This window comes from Orcinus orca, chromosome 1 (genome assembly GCF_937001465.1).
Source record: "Orcinus orca chromosome 1, mOrcOrc1.1, whole genome shotgun sequence".
Lineage (NCBI taxonomy): Eukaryota > Metazoa > Chordata > Mammalia > Artiodactyla > Delphinidae > Orcinus > Orcinus orca.
In genome coordinates, this window is record NC_064559.1 from 113,657,550 (window position 1) to 113,676,486 (window position 18,937).

At 53.9% G+C, this 18,937-nt stretch overlaps 2 protein-coding genes and 1 long non-coding RNA gene across 10 annotated transcripts in view; 1 reads left to right on the forward strand and 2 right to left on the reverse strand.

The window, feature by feature from the left end:
• LOC125964622 (uncharacterized) overlaps positions 1-15,929 on the reverse strand; it is a 91,920-nt gene extending 75,991 nt beyond the window's left edge. The window contains exon 1 of the long non-coding RNA XR_007477813.1: positions 15,623-15,929. This is a non-coding gene — a long non-coding RNA (uncharacterized LOC125964622). The remainder of the gene's footprint in view (positions 1-15,622) is intronic.
• On the reverse strand, positions 885-9,781 carry TAFA3 (TAFA chemokine like family member 3). 4 transcript variants are annotated; one of them, XM_049710696.1, is made up of 6 exons: positions 9,453-9,781; positions 8,180-8,237; positions 6,006-6,121; positions 5,259-5,408; positions 4,204-4,328; positions 885-3,099 (listed from the first exon to the last, which is right to left on the reverse strand). In XM_049710696.1, exons 3-6 carry the CDS (start codon positions 6,118-6,120, stop codon positions 3,088-3,090), a joined length of 402 nt encoding a protein of 133 aa, XP_049566653.1. In that variant the 5' UTR covers position 6,121; positions 8,180-8,237; positions 9,453-9,781; the 3' UTR covers positions 885-3,087. The 4 variants fall into 4 exon arrangements, with proteins under 4 accessions (XP_049566653.1, XP_033291411.1, XP_033291404.1 ...); XM_033435520.2 differs by having other exon boundaries at positions 4,204-4,367; XM_033435513.2 differs by lacking the exon at positions 885-3,099 and having other exon boundaries at positions 3,106-4,328.
• PPM1J (protein phosphatase, Mg2+/Mn2+ dependent 1J) lies at positions 13,080-18,928 on the forward strand. 5 transcript variants are annotated; one of them, XM_004263194.2, is made up of 10 exons: positions 13,080-13,433; positions 15,057-15,171; positions 15,921-16,208; positions 16,495-16,607; positions 16,883-16,967; positions 17,553-17,671; positions 17,874-17,937; positions 18,094-18,201; positions 18,313-18,464; positions 18,609-18,928. In XM_004263194.2, exons 1-10 carry the CDS (start codon positions 13,108-13,110, stop codon positions 18,754-18,756), a joined length of 1,518 nt encoding a protein of 505 aa, XP_004263242.2. In that variant the 5' UTR covers positions 13,080-13,107; the 3' UTR covers positions 18,757-18,928. The 5 variants fall into 5 exon arrangements, with proteins under 5 accessions (XP_004263242.2, XP_033291325.1, XP_033291321.2 ...); XM_033435434.2 differs by having other exon boundaries at positions 13,093-13,433; positions 16,131-16,208; XM_033435430.2 differs by lacking the exon at positions 18,094-18,201 and having other exon boundaries at positions 13,093-13,433.
• Positions 18,929-18,937: the final 9 nt, after the last annotated feature.

The following is an 18,937-nucleotide window of genomic DNA, read 5'->3' on the forward strand; positions in this document are numbered from 1 at the left end:
CCATTAATTAGGATGTCATTCACAGACCTTAATGAAACTGCCAGGAGGCCACAGAAAGTAGCCACATGATCTTCTGTAGTTGGCAACCTTCCGAAGCTGGGTGGGTAGGGTTACCAGCTAACCTCAGGAAATCTGAGAGCCCATCCCACTAAGGGGAGAAAAGGAACACAAATGATCCAGGACCCCCATGCTCCAGGAAAATTAATTTGCATTCCTATACTGCCATTGAAGCAGCTACAAAATGTGTACAAATGTTGACTTAGTTGGAAGCAGGACCTGAGGGAACTTCTGTTGGGAGGTGAGAAGCTTTCCCTTCTCCATCAGATCCTCTTGTGTGGGGCTCTCCTGGCCATATAAAGAATACCCCTCAAAGCCCACCAAATAAATATATGATTAGGTCAGGAGGAAATGGAGGCTTTGAGGGGTTAAAAAAATGAATGAGCAAATTCCAGCATGTGCCAAAGGAAGGAGGTCTTCTCTGAAGCAGGGATGAGGGAAGTCAGCGAGGATCAAGGAGCCTGGCTGGGGCAGGGGCGGGCGGTGGTTGGCAGCTTGGGGGGAGTTTGTACAGCACCATCCCCCAGCTCACGGCCCACTGGCTATGGATGCAGCAGATGCACAGGCGGCTGGAGCCCTCTCCCTCCCTCCTGGACACAGTCTTGAGGGATGGGGAGGGAGTAGAGAAGCCTGCCTCCTGGCTTCAAGAAGAGCAGGCTCTTATTGTCCGACTCTGCTAAAGCTGTCTCATTTGTAGCCTAAATAATTCACTCGCCAGTCTCTTAAGGAACATTAGAAGAAAAACAAAACCCGACCCACCCCTCACGCTCAGGTTCCCACTGCACCAAAGGCAGGCCGGGAGGCAGACCCAAGCTGCAGAGATGGCCTGCCTTCAAAGGTTTATTGGGGTTGGCAACCTTCCAAAAATTGCCTGGGGCCTGGTTTTGTACAGCCCTTGAGCTAAGAATGGTTTTTACATTTTAAAAGGTTTTTTAAAACAACATGAAACAAAATAAACAACAACAAAAACAAAGACTATGCCAGAGACTGTATGTGGCCTGCAAATATTTACTATCCTTTCCAGAAGAGTGCCAATCCCTTAATCCACTCCCCAACCTTGAAGGAGGTGATGACAACCTTTGACCTACTCCTTGATTACCTCACCCTGTGACCCCACTATATGCAGAGATTCGAAGTTGTCAGAGTTCTGACATCTACAGCCTAGTGGGAGGCCAGCATCATTGTTCACCCCATTTCCAAAACCAACAAAAAGGCAAACAAGAAGATAAATGTATATGTATAACTGATTCACTTTGTTATAAAGCAGAAACTAACACACCATTGTAAAGCAATTATACTCCAATAAAGATGTAAAAAAAAAAAAAAAGAACATCTCAAAAAAAAAAAAAGATAAACCCTGGAGTAGGGTCAACGGTCTTGATTCTAATGCATGGGGAGGGAGGGAGAGAAGCAGGGAGGGACTGAGACTCTCAGCCTCAACCCATCATCTGATCTATCTTCTCTGAGGGTCAGAATTCAGCATTGTCCCAGTTGGTCTCTACTGACGCCCCTCCCCTCAAGGCCCCATCACACCCTGCAGTCCTGGCGATCCCAGCTGATCCTACCCGATCCCAGCTGATGCCAGCAGTCACTGAGGCTGTAATTCTCTTATTGACGAGACATCCAAGCAATTCGCGTCTCTGAGTCCCTGAGGCCTGTGTGTCATCCGCAGACCACCTAGGGTGCAGCCTGACTGGCTGACCTTCAGTCCTGGACAGAGGCTCCATCCAGCGCAGGGGCTCCCCTGCTGCCTAGCAGGGCCTTTGAAGGAAGAGGACTCTGACTAGCCCTGGACGCCACCCAGACCCTCTGTTGGAGCCAGAGCCACTGAGAGGCACAGCCTAAGGACTCTGGAAAAGACGGGTTAGAGTGGACAAGGCTTCCAGCTCAGAGTGCCCAGCTGTAACTGGGCTGAGTGACCTCTGGGCTGTCATGGGTTCTGTTTGGAAGTGTTGGGGCTGAGGGCAGAGTGGAGACCCAGTGGCCCTGCATCCTGATGGGTAGGTATTCTGGATTATTTCAGATAGGAGTGAACTTTGTAAAAGTTCTTGCTCAAAATCATTGAGCTGTCCAGCCAGTTCTTTGCAGGTTCCTGTTCTTGAGATAAAAACAGCATGGAAAGCCCAGGCTGGAATCCCAACATCCAGGCTAAGTGAAAGGTCAGCCGTTTTAGAGATTTGGGAGCCCAAGCTGTGACACCTTGGGCAAGTCACCTCATTTCTCCGGGATTCAGTTTCCTCATCTGTTAAAAGAAGCAAACAAACAAAAACCTGGGGTGCTTGGGTGGGGGTGATCTTACAGTCCTGTCCAGCCCATACCCAGTGTGTCCGAAGCAGGCAAGGCCTCTGCAGAAGCTTTTCTGTAAAGTTGTTTGGCTTCATCTCTGCTTTCCTTCCCCAAGTCAATTCAGCCCCATCCAAATGAGATACAGCCGGTCTGGCATCAGGGGAGAGTGTTTTCCTTCAGTAGGTCAGCAGCTTGCCGGGGATTCGGACCGTTGTGAGGTCCCACCGAAGTAGTGGGTGGTGAATATGACCTATGATGTGAGGTCCTACCGAAGTAGTGGGTGGTGAATATGACCTATGTCTTTGTGCCCTGCGGCCAGAGGGTGGCTGAAGGGCTGTAGGAGTCTCCTCAACTGAAGTGGGGTGAATGGTCCCCAACATGCTCACAGCATATGGGCCAGAAACCAGTCTGATACCACACACTTTAATCTAAGTTACCTTGATTGCCTTTTGTCAGCTCTTCAACTTGACTGAACGTTCCTTAAGGGTAGGGATTCTATCTTGACCTTCTTCTGTGTCCCCCAGGGAGAAGCCAGCACCACAGGTATGTGGCTGGAGATTGGCCTGGAGATATGAGGACGTATCTGCTGAGAAGCTTAACTGCAATACCTCTGGAAAGAGTGCTGCTGCACTTTGCACAGCGTGTGGGTCCGGGGAAGTGAATCTCCATATTTTCCAGCTGATAACTGGACACTGTTCTCCAGCGGGTGGCTCAATCAAGCTGTCAGGTCATGACCCCCAAGAGCTATCGTGTGACCTAGAGAGCAAGTGATGCGGGAAGGTTAGAGAAGGGAATGCCTGTCCCGTGCCAGTGTGCCCGAGATTCCCCAGGATATGCAGGTCACTTTCCCCTAAAGCAGTCCAGACTGGGAAAGTGTGGCTGGGTGGCCCATGCAAACATAAATCAGCCTCGCGTCACCGCTGGTTGCTTCAGAGTAGCTACCAAGTTGCAAGCACAGTGATCTACAGCCTACAAATCCAGACCCATACAATAGTGACAAATGTCAGAAGCTCTGGGGTGGGTCTCTTCTAGTCTTAAATATACTCAGAATGGCTGTGTCCCTTGCCTGCCTGCAGATAGGAAGCTCTCCTTTAGATCCAGCCACACTTTTTCTTGCTGTAGCTCTTGTTCTGTGCCCTATGAAAATGTTCTCTTTAGAAGTCCGGAGCCCGCCTTTCCTTCTGTATTGTTTTCTTTGCTTGCTTGTTTGCTGGGTGTGATGGTGGGGAGGGAAGGCAGGAGGCAGAGTTCTGACTTGCCCCACAGTGTCACCCATCTGTACAAACGGCCATGACAGAGCAATACAACGGATTAACCGTGACACACATGGAACTGCTAATGAGTTCAATAAAAATTTTGATTATCCCTTGTTCTGTGGGGCAGGCAGCAAACCATGGAAATAATAATCCTCTCGGCTAGTGTCAGCACAGCAGTTCAACCAGAGAAAGGCAGGTGCGAGCTACAGGGAGTGAATTGTGGGAAGGTGGGGGTGGGCCTGCAGCAGGGGTGGGAGGGCAGAATGGCAATTGCAGAGATTCCCCTCTCAATTATCTAGATAATTCCCTCAATTCTCTACTTTGTTCTATGGACCTGACATGTTCTGGAAGGCAAACTCATTCTTGGCAGAGAAGGAAACTAAGGCCTCAGGAACATCAGGAATATGCCCAGAAGGACACCTTGGATTTCAGTCCCCAGAGTCTAGACAAACCCAGGGGAGACTGTCCGGGGATGAGCCCACATGGCTTGCAGATCTCAGCCTGGGAAACCGGCATCCTAAACCCCAGGGTTCCTGTGTCCCCTTTTCCGTCCCCAGCGAAGGGGGAAGAGTAGGGCTGCGATGAAGTGTCTCTCCCTGGATACCTTGGTGGTTTTGACTTTGTGTCCGGTGCTGCAGCTCCATCCCGACAGGTCCGGGAGCACTTTACACTCCTCGCCCAGCAGGCAGGGCTCCATCTGACACCACCACTTCTGCAGGACGATGGAGGCTGTGGGAGCAGGAAGCAGTGAGGGCAGCTCTAAGTTCTCTGCAAGTACAGCATGCAGTTGTGGGCGTGGGAGTGGTTCGTGCAGAATAAGGGCATGTTTCTACACACCCTGGCTTAGAGCCCTGCATTTCCCTTGTCTTTTTCCTACTCCAGGCTGCCCGGAAGGGCAGTACGCAGGCTGAGGCCTTGGGACACAACCATACCAACCTCAACCCCACTGACTCCTACATCTCACCAAAGACAGAGAGGGGAGAAGGCAGGGGAAGTTGTCTCTAAGGCAACCCTTGAGTTGAGCCACCGCATCATTAGCAGAGAGGCACAGTCTCCAACATACCCCTTGGTGTACGTGAGCAAGCATGCAGGCCATTTGAGGGAGTGCGCACAAGCAGGTGTGTGCGTGTGAGCACAAGTGGGCACGTTTATGGCGCTGCCATGTGAGAGTAAGAAAATAAGCATGGGTGGGGCCGTGGGAAAGGGGTGGATACGAAGGAATTCACGGCCAAGCGATACATGTGTGTCCATGTGAGGGGAGGGTAAAGGCCGGCTTGAGAACGAGAGGAGGGGATGTGCAAGAGGCCTGGGAAGGAGCCGCAGGTGAAGAAGTCAACGTCTGGAGGAGTGGGTGTGAGGTGATGAGGCTGACGGGAGGCCTGAGAAGATCGTGTGAGGAAATGAATCCGCGTATGTGCCAGGCAGTAGGTGTGGCCAGGAGGGAGGGCATGTGCTTATGACGGAGCTTTCCTCATCTATGGGATGGCGATGGTCACATCTGTGCCCCTCCTCCCAGAGGTGGCCCCATCATTTGAGACTCCGACAGTGAAAGCCCTGAGCTGGGCATGAAATTGTATCCCCAGCAGATGGCGAAGCCTGGACAGCCCTTCTTATCTCTCTGACCAAGCCCTCCCTGCCGGGTCCCAGCCTCTCACTCACCGTCCACGCAGGAGGGCTTTGCCCGGGTGGTGCCGGCCACCTGGCCAGAGAAGCAAGAGCATTTGACAGTCTGGGAGCGCTCCTCGACGCGGTTCCGGTTACAGCAGCGGTGAGCAGCAATCACCTCGCAGGTGCCCTGCTTCACGGGGACTGAAAGGGCCAGCACACCATCAGATGCCCGGCCCAGGCCAGCACCCCTGCCCCCCTCCCACCCGCCCTAGTTGTCCTCCAGCCCCTCCTCCCAGCTCAGGGCAGGGGTAGATAAGAGATTTCCAGTTGCAGGGGAGGAGGAAACGGATGACATCTTCCTGCCACATCTGTGTTCCTATCCTTCCTTCCTCCCCATTTAGGCCACACTCATCACCCTGGCAGAGTCTGGCCCCTGGGCAGGAGAAAGATGGAGTCCACACCATCCCCCATCTCCTGGCTTCCCCTGGGTGAGGCCAAGGGCCCCGAGGGCTTACAATGCGTGGCGAGGATCATCCGCTTACACCGGCTTTAGCCATCCCAGAAGGAAAACCACAGAATTAGGCCAGGAGGCTAGACTTAAGCCCTGACCCGGGGGCTCCTCTCCCTGCAGAACACCTTCCGGCATGGAAGGGAAGGTGAGAATGTGTCTGCCCTCACATCTGTGGGTTTTACTCTGCCTCAGAGATCTGCCTGCTGTGGAACGGGGTGCAGTGGTGTCCAGCTTTCCAGGCATCCTGGAAAACCGCCCACCCCAGGGCCCCACCACCTCCCCTAGACCTGTTGGAGTTGGAGGCTGCAAGGAAGCCGAGGCCAGGTGGGTCCACAGCCAGACCAGGCCAAGTGCCAGCAGCCAGCCGCCCGTGCTCCAGTTCTGTGTGGCCCTCTCACGCATCCTGCAGAGAGAAGCACACACCCTGCTTGACTCCAGGCAGGAGCCCTCCCAGTGCCCAGTGCCAGCACCACTGTGCCACATGCTCTGGGGGGCACAGAGACGGGCAGGGTGCACGACTTGTCCCCAGGCAGCTCTCAGCCTGGCACAGACTCACTGTAGAAAGTGGTGAGTACTACAGTCAGAAAGGGGAGCAGGAAGGGAGACTGTTCTGCTGGGAAAAACATGGAAAGCTTTGTGGAGGAGACGACATTTAGGAGGGGTCTTAAAGAATGGACTGGGCATGGTCCCATGGAGGGCTGTGACATGGAAGGAGCAATAATGCTGACTGCCATGTTTTGAGCACTCGACCCTGCAAACATACTCTTGAATCCTTCACGACTGTCCTACAAAGTAGGATTATTTGTACCCATTTTACAAATGAGCAAACGGATACTCAAAAAGCCTGGACACAACCTAAACAACCGTCAGTAAAGGGCTGGCTAAATACACTGTGGGCCATCTGTGCAATGCCCATCCAGACAGCTGTAACAGAATGAGGAAATGCTTTAGGTACTGAGGCATGCAATGATCTCCAACGATAATCCGTCATTTAGGGAAAAAAAGCAAAGTGCCTGGTGATGTGTATTCGATGTGTAAAAGGGAGGAATTATATATGTTGCTCAAATATGGGTTAAGCTAGCTCTGGAAAATGTACCAAAAGACCCTAATAACATTGTTTGCCACCAAGAACGGAAACTGGTTGGCTGGGAGTGGGAAACTGGTTGGCTGGGATACAGAGGTGGAATGGAGATATGTTTCTCCCTACTGCTTTTTTTTTTAAGATTTTTTTTTGATGTGGACCATTTTTTTTTAACATCTTTATTGGAGTATAACTGCCTTACAATGTTGTGTTAGTTGCTGCTGTATAACAAAGTGAATCAGCTATAGGTATACATATATCCCCATAACCCCTCCCTCTTGTGTCTCCCTCCCACCCTCCCTAACCCACCCCTCTAGGGGGACACAAAGCACCGAGCTGATGTCCCTGTGCTATGCGGCTGCTTCCCACTAGCTATTTTACATTTGGTAGTGTATATATGTCCATGCCACTCTCTCACTTCGTCCCAGCTTATCCTTCCCCCTCCCTGTGTCCTCAAGTCCATTCTCTACGTCTGTGTCTTTATTCCTGTCCTGCCCCTAGGTTCTTCAGAACCTTTTTTTTTTTTTTTTAGATTCCATATATATGTATTAGCATATGGTATTTGTTTTTCTCTCTCTGTCTTACTTCACCCTGTATGACAGTCTCTAGGTCCATCCACCTCACTGCAAATAACTCAATTTTGTTTCTTTTTATGGCTGAGTAATATTTGATGTGGACCATTTTTAAAGTCTTTATTGAATTTGTTACAATATTGCTTCTATTTTATGTTTTGGCTGTTTGGCCGCGAGGCATGTGGGATCTTAGCTCCCCAAGCAGGGATCGAACCCGCACCCCCTGCATTAGAAGGCAAAGTCTTAACCACTGGACTGCCAGGGAAATCTCTCTCCCTATTGCTCTTTAATCTTTTGGGATTTGAACCACGGGAAGGTACTAGCAATTCAGCTTAAACAAAATTTAAATATAAAAAGGAAGAAATGAAGTGGAGGCTAATAGAAGTCAAGTGACTTGCCCAAGGCCAGGCAGCATGTGGGTAGAAGACCCTGAGCGCAGAAACCTGCCCTGTTCCCGCTGGACCACCTTGCTTCTGCTCTCTTCCCCTTTCCTTCTCCTCCTTCATCCTTGATGGTTCGAATCTCCCAAATCTATCCCAGAGAGTGGACTAGAATGGAGGGAACCCCAGTAAAGCAGAGGCACAGAGCAGCTGGGAGCCACCCAAGCACAGAAGGGGCATGAACCACCCCCTCTGCTGCACTGCTACCCCTTGGGGATCACTGGGCTCCCTCAGGTGCCAGCTTAGTGCTGGGAACACTAGAGGCCAAACCAAATGCCAGGACCTGGCTGCTCCCTTGGATAGGGTGCTTGATCTCTGTCTACGCACCACTCCCCCAACTCCCCCTCTTCAACTGTCTCCTCACTCACCTTTTTTGGAATCTTTTATCTTCTGTCAGTTCATCCACTGGCCTCAGACTCACTCTTCCTAGACAAATAGGAGAGATTCTTGTGGTTTGCAAGGGACAGAGGGAGCCCGTGGCCATGCAGGGGGAGGAGGAGGGCCTGGGTGAGGGCAAGTGGGTGGACTGGGCACTGAAGTGGTGCCTAATTCTGAGGTTGTTCCCCAAGGTGCCAGGACAGGGGGCAGAGTCCCTCCTCTGCCCTGGGAATTCGCAGAGGTCCTTGCAGACTCTGGGAACGTGTAGCTCCGGAGGGAGCTTCTCTGTGCCAGGAGTGAAGCAGGGTTGATGGTAGGAGGTGTCTAAGAACCAACCCTGTCATCTCTCTGGTCTTGGGAAGGGGCTGAAGGCTGGGGAAGAGCTCCTGAGCAGAATCTGACAGCCACTGCTGGGAAGAGGCGCCTGAGAATAATAACCCCTGAGGCCCTGAATCCTCTCTGCCTCTTCCTCCTCCTAGCCCCATCACACCTGCTTCCTGGACTGGCCAGGAGCTGGCTCAACTCTGCTGCCCTCACCCCCATTCCCACTCTAGAGGGCTAGAACGGGAGTCCTCCAGGTCTCTGAGCCTCAGCGGCCTCAGCCCCAAAGCATCTCCATTTTCCCCAAGACCTCCCCTCCCTCAACCTCCAGAGGGAGGTGGAACTGAGGCAGGTAGGATGGTGGGGCTCAAGAAGGACCAAGAGCCATGTGTCCTAGCTCCCCAGAGTGAGAGCCCAGGAAAGACTGCGGGGGCAGATGGAGGAAGTGATGCCAAAACCCCTGGGATGGGTGTGCTCCACTGGCAGAGGGCTTCTAGAAGTACCTCTTTCCTGAGTAGGTATCTCCTCTCCCTGCCCCCTTCAGGAACCTTTGTTTTGATCATTACAAAGGCAGCTGTGCCTTTTCTCCGGCAGTCCCCCAACCCATTTCACTCTGAGCTGCCACACCTCCAATCCAACTTTCCCATCTCTTCTATGAACCCCAAGACCCAAAAGACCCCGGGAGTGGGCATTTGGGGGTGCCTTCTCTGGCATTCTATTCCTTCCCTCAAAGAGAGCTTGAGAAAGAAGCTTCTGGGGTTTGTTCTCAGGCTTCCACACTCCTGCCTCAGTTTCCCAGGCTGTTTTCCCCAAACCCCTGTATACCGGCATGGGGTTGAGAATGTGAACCACAAGATCCTTTAACCTATCCCTGCCTTCTCCCGCCCCTGCCCCGCGCCCACTCAGTCCTCCCAATTCTGAGCTCCCACGCCTGGGACCTACCTGCCCCACGGCGGTACCCACGGGTTCCACCCGCCAGCCTGAGGTTCTCCTCGCCTCTGGACCCGGGATCGAGACTCCGAAAGGCGGACTGCAGGCGGGAGCGGTCAGCTCCGGTGCTGTCTAGTCCGGAGTCCCGTCCCCCTCACCAAGTTGCTGCGTCCCCGAGGCGCAGGGGCTCTGACCAAACTGGCATCACGGTCATGCGGGGCCCGCCCTGGGCACCGGGGAGCTCCGGGCCCGCTCGGCCAGCTCTGCAGAGCTCAGCCGGGGTCCCTCCGAGGCTGCCGCCCGCAGGCCTGGGAGCTCGCGGCTGTCGCCGCCGCCTCATCCTCCTCCTAGCCCGGGGCCGCCTCCGCTTCCCCAGCCCCGCGCGGGCGTAGCCGTCGCCGCCTCCCGGACAGCGCCAGGCACCGCGCACAGCTCTCCGCCGGCCCCGCGGGCACAGCGACCCCTGGCGCTCGAGGCAAGACCGGGGAAGAGAGGACAGCCAGACCCCGCGATGTGGTCCCTGGTATAGGCAGGTAATTCAGAGAGGTCCCTCAAGACTATGGAGGTCTTGGGGCTTGGGGTGGGTTGCTGAGTGTGAGGAGTGATAGCCCAGACCGTCACGGGTTTTGAGCCTTGAAGATTCCCGAACTGCACTGTCCGATACGGTAAATAACATCTCAAGTTTCTCATTTACACACACAACATTTCAAGTGCTCAATCACCACATGCAGCTAGGGACTACTGTACTGGGCAGAAAAGATATAGAATATTCCCACATTGCACAAAATCCTATTTGACAATGCTCTTTTAGATTGCTATGGTAGCCCTTCAGTGTTAAAATGTTAAAATGCAGGAGGAAATAGCAAATGATCTCTACCCCAGGAGCGGTGTCCTCTGGGGCAGGAAGGACCAGGGGAGGCATGTGGGTAGGGGCCTGGAAGGCAGGAGGGCTGTGGTAGGCCTGTGGATGATGGGTATGAACCCCAACTTGGGAACGAAACTCTGAGACCCAGTTTCTTCAGCATAAAAATTGCAATGTAATTGCAATTGTATAGTGTGTAATTTTTTACAGGGTGAGATTCTGGATGTGAAAGTATTAGACAAATGAGAGAGGAAGCGGTGGTCTGTGAATTTGTCTCTTGATTGAAGGACACTCCTCTTAGTTTAAGAGGGCTTTGGGATTGGAGTAATGGGGAGGGGAGAGGCAAAGGGAAGAAGCCCAGTTCCTGGCTCTGAGCCACTGCATGTGGCCCAGGATAAAGGGACTTCTCTCTCTGTCTTTTTAAAATTAACTAATTAATATATTTATGTGTTTATTTTGGTTGTGCCCGGTCTTAGTTGTGGCACGCGGGATCTTTTTTATTTGCAGTATAAGGACTCTTAGTTGCGGCATGCATGCGGGATCTAGTTCCCCCACCAGGGATTAAACCCGGGCCCCCTGCATTGGGAGAGTGGAGTCTTACCCACTGCGCCACCAGGGAAGTCCCTAAAGGGATTTCTCTTGAGCATACCCATTTCCTACCACTAGCTGAGGTCTCGCACACTCCTGGCAGGACCAGCCTCTCTGAGCAGTTCTCAGCAAAGAATAACCTACAAGGCTGCTTCTTCCCACTCCATCTCTCTTTTGCCTCTCAGTCTGTGCTGCCTCAGGGATGAGTAGAGGTGGTGATCTTCTCACCAGGTTCTGGGGCAGTCTGAGGATGCAGGAGGTATGATGATGCCAGGAATAGGAGGTGAGAGGTTCAGGGAGAGGAGAGTCTTAGGATTTGGGTACGGTCGGAGGGCTGTTCTAGAGCCCAAGGGAGCTGTTGACATCCCTGCTGACCATCTGTTGCTGGAACTAGGGGGTCTCTGGGCCCTGGCTCTGTGGCCCACTTGCAGTCACACCATGATGGGTGTTGTGAAGAGCAGGGATTATGGAGCTGGATGACATGGAGAAGTGGTAAGCAAACTGTCCCAGAAACACTGAATAATAAAAATAGCCAGGATGTTATATTTTTTCTTCTGTCTATGGCTTGCTGCCACTGTTTATGCCGTTTATCTGTGAGCTGGTTCCAGTTTTTCTCAAACAGGAGGGAAATACCCACAGCAGCAGTATGTTCTTTATCTCCCTGTCTGGCTTGCCACTCTATGTGCTTTGGGTCTGACTTTTTCTGGTTTTCTTTTCTTTTCTTCTTTTTCCTTCTCTCTGCCCAAAGTGCAGGCATAATTATAGAAGTCTACAAACCTGAATGACCATTGTGAGATTTTTATTTGGAAGCTACCAGAAAAGACACCCCTTCTGGGGGTACAGTCTAGCCAGGAACAGAGAGGGTCATGGTCAGGAAGCACCCAGCTGACAGAGTCCAGAGGTGGAATCCCCACCATGAACTGGGTGCCAGTCCCTGAGGACTACCCTGACTTGCATCAGGACCATAAGGGCCTTGTCCCCATTTGAACCATGTGTGGGGTAGGAGGTGTCTCTGGAGGCCTAACAATCAATTCCCAGGCTTAGGAACATAGTTCCAGCATTAGGTCAGTACCACCCTCCCCTCTCAGGCAGGGACTTAGCCTGGCCTCTGTCTCCCCCAGGTGGCAGCTACAGAAGTTGTTCACCTGGACTGTTCTCCGCCTTTGCCTTAAGAAGAGGAGGGTGGGAGAGGAGAGACACCCCCCTCTTCTATTCACCTACCTCTTAACCCTTCCTCTCTGATCTAGATAAATCAGCTTGGTTTTTAAGAATCGGTATGGGTGGCTGGGGAACGGACATGGGCATGAATTTCCCACTGGCTGTTGACCTCCTGGAACAAGTCATGTAAAATGACAGGAGTGTCCAGCCCTGCGTCATCCATAAAACGAACATAATAAAACCTACCTTGCAGGGTTGGTGTGCAGTGTAAAGGGCCTAAAGTATAGAAAGTGCTTTGTAGAGAGCCTATTATTAGTAAGTCCTCAATAAATGTAGTTATTGTTATCCTTACTAACAGTTCTGCTGTGGTCAGGGGAGGTCCAAATATGGGCGGAAATTGGGTCCTGAAAAAAAAAAAAGTGGAGTCGGAGTGGTAACTGTTCTGCCGGATCTAGCGGTGGTCTTCACGGGGAACAGCGCCCTCGGGAATCCGGGAACTTACCCAGCTCCCTAATTCAGGATGATTGGCTCCAGCCTGCCTTGTTACCACTTCCACACCACTCCCAGCACCAGCTCGCTGGCCCTCACTCTCGCTCCGGCAGCCCCAGCCAGAGGTGTTACCACAACCGGAGCTTCACACCCAGCGGTCGCTAACGGAGATCATCAGCTCCATCACCCTCTGGGCAGGCTAGCCACAACGAACCCAGGGCGAGGGTGGGAGACACCACCCTCCCGTCACAATAGGGAAGTTCTATCTGATTAATATAGAGCAAGGCTGAAATAAGATTTCTGTCCCCTTCCTACAACAGCAGACCCTTCTTCCCCCCAAAAAACAGAGGCGGGAGAAGTCGGAACGGGGCGGGGGAGAGGCCGCGAGCCGGCGGGTCTGTTCCCGGGGTAGCCCAGAGCCGCAGGTAGTTTTCCCGGGGACCGGTCCTGCGGGCCGCGAGCCAATGGTGGGGCCGAACTGACCGGAGCGAGCACCGCCCCTCGAGAGCCCTAGGGGGCGGGGCCTGTCCTGGGGCGGGGTCACGGCCGAGGGCGGGGAAGGGAGGCAGCATGCTAAATCGGGTGCGTTCGGCCGTGGCGCACCTGGTGAGCTCTGGGGGCGCCCCGCCTCCGCGCCCCAAGTCGCCAGACCTGCCCAACTCGACCTCGGCGCCACCCGCCGCCCCTCCACAAGCTCCCAGAAGCCCTCCGGCTAGGGCTGGGAGCGGGAGTGCGGCGCCCGCGAGGACAGTAGAGTCTCGAGCAAGCTTCTGCCGACCGACCTTTCTGCAGCTGAGCCCTGGGGGCCTGCGACGCGCCGATGACCACGCTGGCCGGGCTGTGCAAAGCCCCCCGGACACTGGCCGTCGCCTGCCTTGGAGCACGGGCTACGCCGAGTGAGCGCCCCCGGGGGCACCCTAACCAGGATGGGACTCCCATTCCCAACCTCATCCCCACCTTGGCATCCCGGGCGCTGGGACGCATCCCCCCTCGCCGCTCTCGGTGCCAGGAGCTCCTTTTTCCCAGGACCTTTGCTGTCCTCTGGGTTTCGGGCCGCACCCACTCCCAGCCCTTCTCAAGTCGGGTGCAGCTTTTCTCAGGACTTTCTAGCTCGTTGACTATCCTCACCCGCGCCGCTTCAGGACCTTGTTCTCTCCCAGAGCCCGGAGAGTGGAAGGCCCGTGAACGATGAGTTGGCCAGTTGTCAGTCGCGGCCCGGTAGTTTAATGGCTAAGGGAAGAGAGATTTCAAGGAGCGGGGGTCCCTTTTAATATAGGAGATGGCGGCTGGAAAAACTCCTTGGGCTTCCCGACCCCAGCGCCCCAGTTCCCTGTCCCTCTTACCATTCCCCTCCCCCTCCACACCCAGAAATAGCCCGCGACACCAGGCGGCCGCCGGCTTCCCCAGGGGCGGGGGAGGGGGCCACCCGGGGAAGCGGGAGGGCCCCCTTTGAACACCTCTTGGCGGGTGGACTTGCCCTGGCCAGGCAAGGAAGTGGACCTCCGGGCCAGAGCGGTGGGAGTGGCGGCAGCAGCCGGCTTGCTCCAAGGCTGCGTGAATTTTTTTTTTTTTTTTTTTTTTTTTTGCTTGTTTGGTTGTTTGTTGGCAGTGCAGGATCTTAGTTCCCTGACCCGGGGACCCGGCAGTGAGACCGAGGAGTCCTAACCACTGGACCACTAGGGGATTCCTACAGGGCCGGTGGATTTTTAATGCATCTGCTGGGAGAGCAGAGCACTGAGGGAGATGGGGGCGCTGAGGGGCTGAGGGTCGTGGCTGGTGGACCCGCGGCCCCACTACCGGCTCCTTTAACTTCCTATTTGGGAAGAGTTTGGGGTTATGTGGCTCCTGCGCAGTCCAGGGAGGCTTCCACTCCTACCCTATTTCAATTCCTCTTTCCTGATCTGTGCCGGAGCACTTACTCATTGCCAAACAGCAGAAACTGGGACTTCACTGGCGGTCCGATGGTTAAGACTCCATGCTTCCAATGCAGGGAGCACGGGTTTGACACCTCGTGGGGGGGGGCGGAACTAAGATCCCACAAGAAGCCAAAAAAGAAGAAAAAAAAAAAAAGCAGCAGAAACTTTCACTGGATGATTTTAGGATAAAGGTGGGTGTGCTCATGAGGGTGGGGTGGGGTGGGGTGGGGTGTTGTGGACAAGAAGCTAGAAGAGTTTTTTGGGGGTCAGAGTGGATGCAGGGTCTCGGCAAGCCAGGAATTAAAACCTCCTTCCCTCCATCCAGGTCCTCCCCCAGTGATACCATTAGGGAAGGGATGGGAGACCTGAGGTGGGAGAGTGCTGCTGTGGCCTTTCTAGGAGGTGGTGGAGCCCAACACCTAGGCAGTACTCCTTGTGCCTTGCCCTGCCTCCCTTCTCCTCCTCCCTCTGGCCTGGTTCCCAGGTGGCTGTGACCTTTCTCAGCTTGGCCAGCAGGCCAGAGAGGGTATGTGTGTCTCAGGTGGGAGTTATTCCAGGACCTTGTCTGGTGTCCAACCTGATGTGGTCACTTTGGCCTGACAGGGTCATCAACTCTGGCAAGAGCCGGCACAATGAGGACCAGGCTTGCTGTGAAGTGGTGTATGTGGAAGGTCAGAGGAGTGTTTCAGGGGCACCTAGGGAGCCTAGCCGAGGCCAGGTAAGCTCCCCACCCCCTTTCCTAACCTCCACAGGAGACACCCATCCCCAGGGATTCTAGGCATTCGGTTTTAATCTGAGCCATGTGATAGACCTACCCCCTAACTCACTAGCTTTCTACTTCAATGGCACAGAATTTTATCTGGCATTGATCAGGTAGATTCTACCATGTCAGTGTGAATATTTAGTTTTCCACTTAAAATGGAGATATGCTCATGTATTCATTGATGATTTAATAACTACCATTGCTTATTTTTGCATCTTTTATCCTCTGAGTTTGACTTTCTTATTTTTTTTTTATTTTTTATTTTTTTTTGCGGTACGCGGGCCTCTCACTGCTGTGGCCTCTCCCGCTGTGGAGCACAGGCTCCGGACGTGCAGGCTCAGCGGCCATGGCTCACAGGCCCAGCCGCTCCGCGGCATGTGGGATCCTCCAGGACCGGGGCACGAACCCGTGTCCCCTGCATCGTCAGGCGGACTCTCAACCACTGCGCCACCAGGGAAGCCCGAGTTTGACTTTTTTGATGCTTTGCTTTCAGACACATAGTATGCCTTTGGTGAATGAGTGAATAAATCTAATTTGCCTTAAATACCAAAATCTAACCTCCTCTCTAATGTTTATATGGATGCCCAGAGTCTTGCTCTTCTCCCTGCATAACACAAACACACACACGCACACGCGCGCACACACACACACACACACACACACACACACACACACACACTCACCTCCAACTTTTCCTCCACCAGGGACTCTGCTTCTACTACTGGGGCCTGTTTGATGGGCATGCAGGAGGCAGAGCTGCCGAAATGGCCTCTAGGCTCCTGCATCGCCACATTCGGGAGCAGCTAAAGGACCTGGTAGAGATACTCCAGGACCCCTCGCCACCTCCCCTCTGCCTCCCGTCCACCCCAGGGGCTCCAGGTTCCTCTGATTCCTCTCACTTGGTTGGTCCTCAGTCCTGCTGGTCTTCGCAGAAGGAAGTGACTCATGAGAGCCTGGTAGTGGGTGCCATTGAGAATGCCTTCCAGTTCATGGTAAGTGGGTGGCCTGGGCCAAGGGCCTGCCAGGCAGACACTTTGGTCAACTCTGTATGGGAGTCAGGTGGCCTGAGGAGGTGACCCTGAGAACCCATAACAGCTTTGAGAACCTGAGCAGAACTTGGTTCAGAGGGAGGGAGAAGTGGGTGTTATACCGATGTCTTCCCTACTGTCCACCAGTGTGGCTTGCCTGGGCCAGTTTACTTCTGCAGATGTGGGCGGGTGGCTGTGTGTCTGGAGCCTCTTCTTCATCCACCCCCTTTGACCCTTCCTCATATGGCAGGATGAGCAGATGGCCCGGGAGCGGCATGGCCACCAAGTGGAGGGGGGCTGCTGTGCACTGGTTGTGGTCTACTTGCTAGGCAAGGTGTACGTAGCCAATGCAGGTGACAGCAGGTATGGGGTGGGAGCTTTGATAAAGGCTGTGTGGGGGAGGGGTCAAGCTTCTGGGATGGGGGAATAGAAGAGAGTGACGTGGTGGGTGTTAACATTCAGAGATTGGAACGGGTCAGGAGGGATCACAGACATAAGGAAGGGCCTGAAATAGCTATGAGGGGAGGAAAACTGGGGGTCTGGGTGAGGGACTCTAAGGGAGGGCCTTGTCTTTTTGGAACTCTTTATGTGAGGGGGTTGCAGAGAGCCAAGCCCAAACCTTTTGTTTCTCTGGGCAGAGCCATCATTGTCCGGAATGGAGAAATCATTCCAATGTCCCGAGAGTTCACCCCGGAGACTGAGCGCCAGCGTCTCCAGATGCTTGTAAGTAGGAACTAAACTCCCTACTCCCATTCCTTACTAATCTTGTGCCTCTCTGTACCCTGTGTCCCAAGGACTCTCCGACCCTCACCACACAGACAGACCGCTCCTTACTGGGAGCTTACTGGGAAGGCCACTCCACAGACTATGGAGTGTAGGGCTGAGCTGGTGTGGAGGATGTGGCAGGAAAGAGCGTGGGCTGCTCCAGTGCCTTCCACTGTGGCCCCAACTGAGGAAGGAAGTGCAGTCAGAGTGGGGGAAGGAAACAGCAAAGGCCCCTGAGGGGCAGGATAGCTTAGTGCTTTAAAGCAATGGCTCTGGAGCTGGGCTGCCTGGGATTGAATCCTGGTTTGAGTACTTTGTGTGATCTTCAAAAGTTCCCTGAACTTCTCCATAAATCAAGAGTTCCTGCCTTAAAAGTTGTTGTGAGGATTAAATGAGCTAATATATGTTAATATTAGAACAGTGCATGGTACACAGTAAATTCCATTTAAGGGTCTGCTATAATTAACATCACCTCTACACCAGGGTGTACTGTAAACCTAATGCCCCCGGCCCTCTGCTCTGTCTGGCCGCTCCCAACCCCAGGGCTTCCTGAAACCAGAGCTGCTGGGTGGTGAATTCACCCACCTTGAGTTCCCCCGCAGAGTTCAGCCTAAGGAGCTGGGGCAGAGGATGCTGTACCGGGACCAGAACATGACTGGCTGGTAACACTTCCCTCAGAGCTGGGGCCCGTTTCCATGGCAACACAACCAGTCCCTGACAACAGCAAGGTGGAAGCTGGAGGCTGGGCCAGGCTGGGAGCTGGGGGAATGCGGCCCTTCTAAGGGGTTTGTATAAGGGGTGTGGCTCCTAGGGGAGAGGGACTTTGATGCCTGGGTGATGCCTCCTCTACTCCCCCCTCCCCAGGGCCTACAAAAAGATCGAGCTGGAGGATCTCAGGTTTCCTCTGGTCTGTGGGGAGGGCAAAAAGGTAAACTCCATGGTAGAGGTGGGAGAGGGCAGGAGGACCCACCACAACTTGTCTAGGGAGGTGGAGGTTCTACCCGAGGGTAGGGGTGGAAAGGGTCCACGGTCCCAGAGAGACTGGGAGAAGGCTATAGTAGTGTCCCCTCCTCATTTCCTTTAGGCTCGAATGATGGCCACCATTGGGGTGACCCGGGGCTTGGGAGACCACAACCTCAGGGTCTGCAGTTCTACCCTGCCCATCAAGCCCTTCCTCTCCTCTTTCCCTGAGGTGAGCCACATGGGAGCCTCCTTAGCCTTCCCTGCTCCGGGGGTCTCAGGCTAGCTTTCTCCCAAGGTCGCTTTATCCCCAAGCTCCCTCTGCACCCTCTCTCCCCACCAGGTACGAGTGTATGACCTGACGCAGTATGAGCACTGCCCAGATGACGTGCTAGTCCTGGGAACAGATGGGCTGTGGGATGTCACCAGTGACTGTGAGGTAGCTGCCACTGTGGACAGGGTGCTGTCAGCCTATGAGCCCAATGACCCCAGCAGGTAGGGGCTGTATGGCGGCAAGGGGATGACGATGGGGAAGGAAGGGACACAGGGAAGAAATGCTTGGGAACCCGCATGAGGGCCTGTGTATCCATCTTCCCACGTACATGTTGGTACATGAATGTGCACATGTGCTTCTGACAGGTACACAGCTCTGGCCCAAGCTCTGGTCCTGGGGGCCCGGGGTACCCCCCGGGACCGTGGTTGGCGTCTCCCCAACAACAAGCTGGGTTCCGGGGATGACATCTCGGTCTTCGTCATCCCCCTGGGAGGGCCAGGCAGCTACTCCTGAGGGGCTCAGCCCCGAACCTCCCACCACCATCCCAGCCTCTCCATGCTTACCCCTCTCCCAACCCAAATTCTGAAGTTGTCTCCTTGACCTTCTTTAGTGGCAATTTAACTGAAGAAGGGGTGCCAGTTAGATCCAAAATTTTAGCCCTTGGCAAATAAACCAGATGGATAAATGTGTGTGT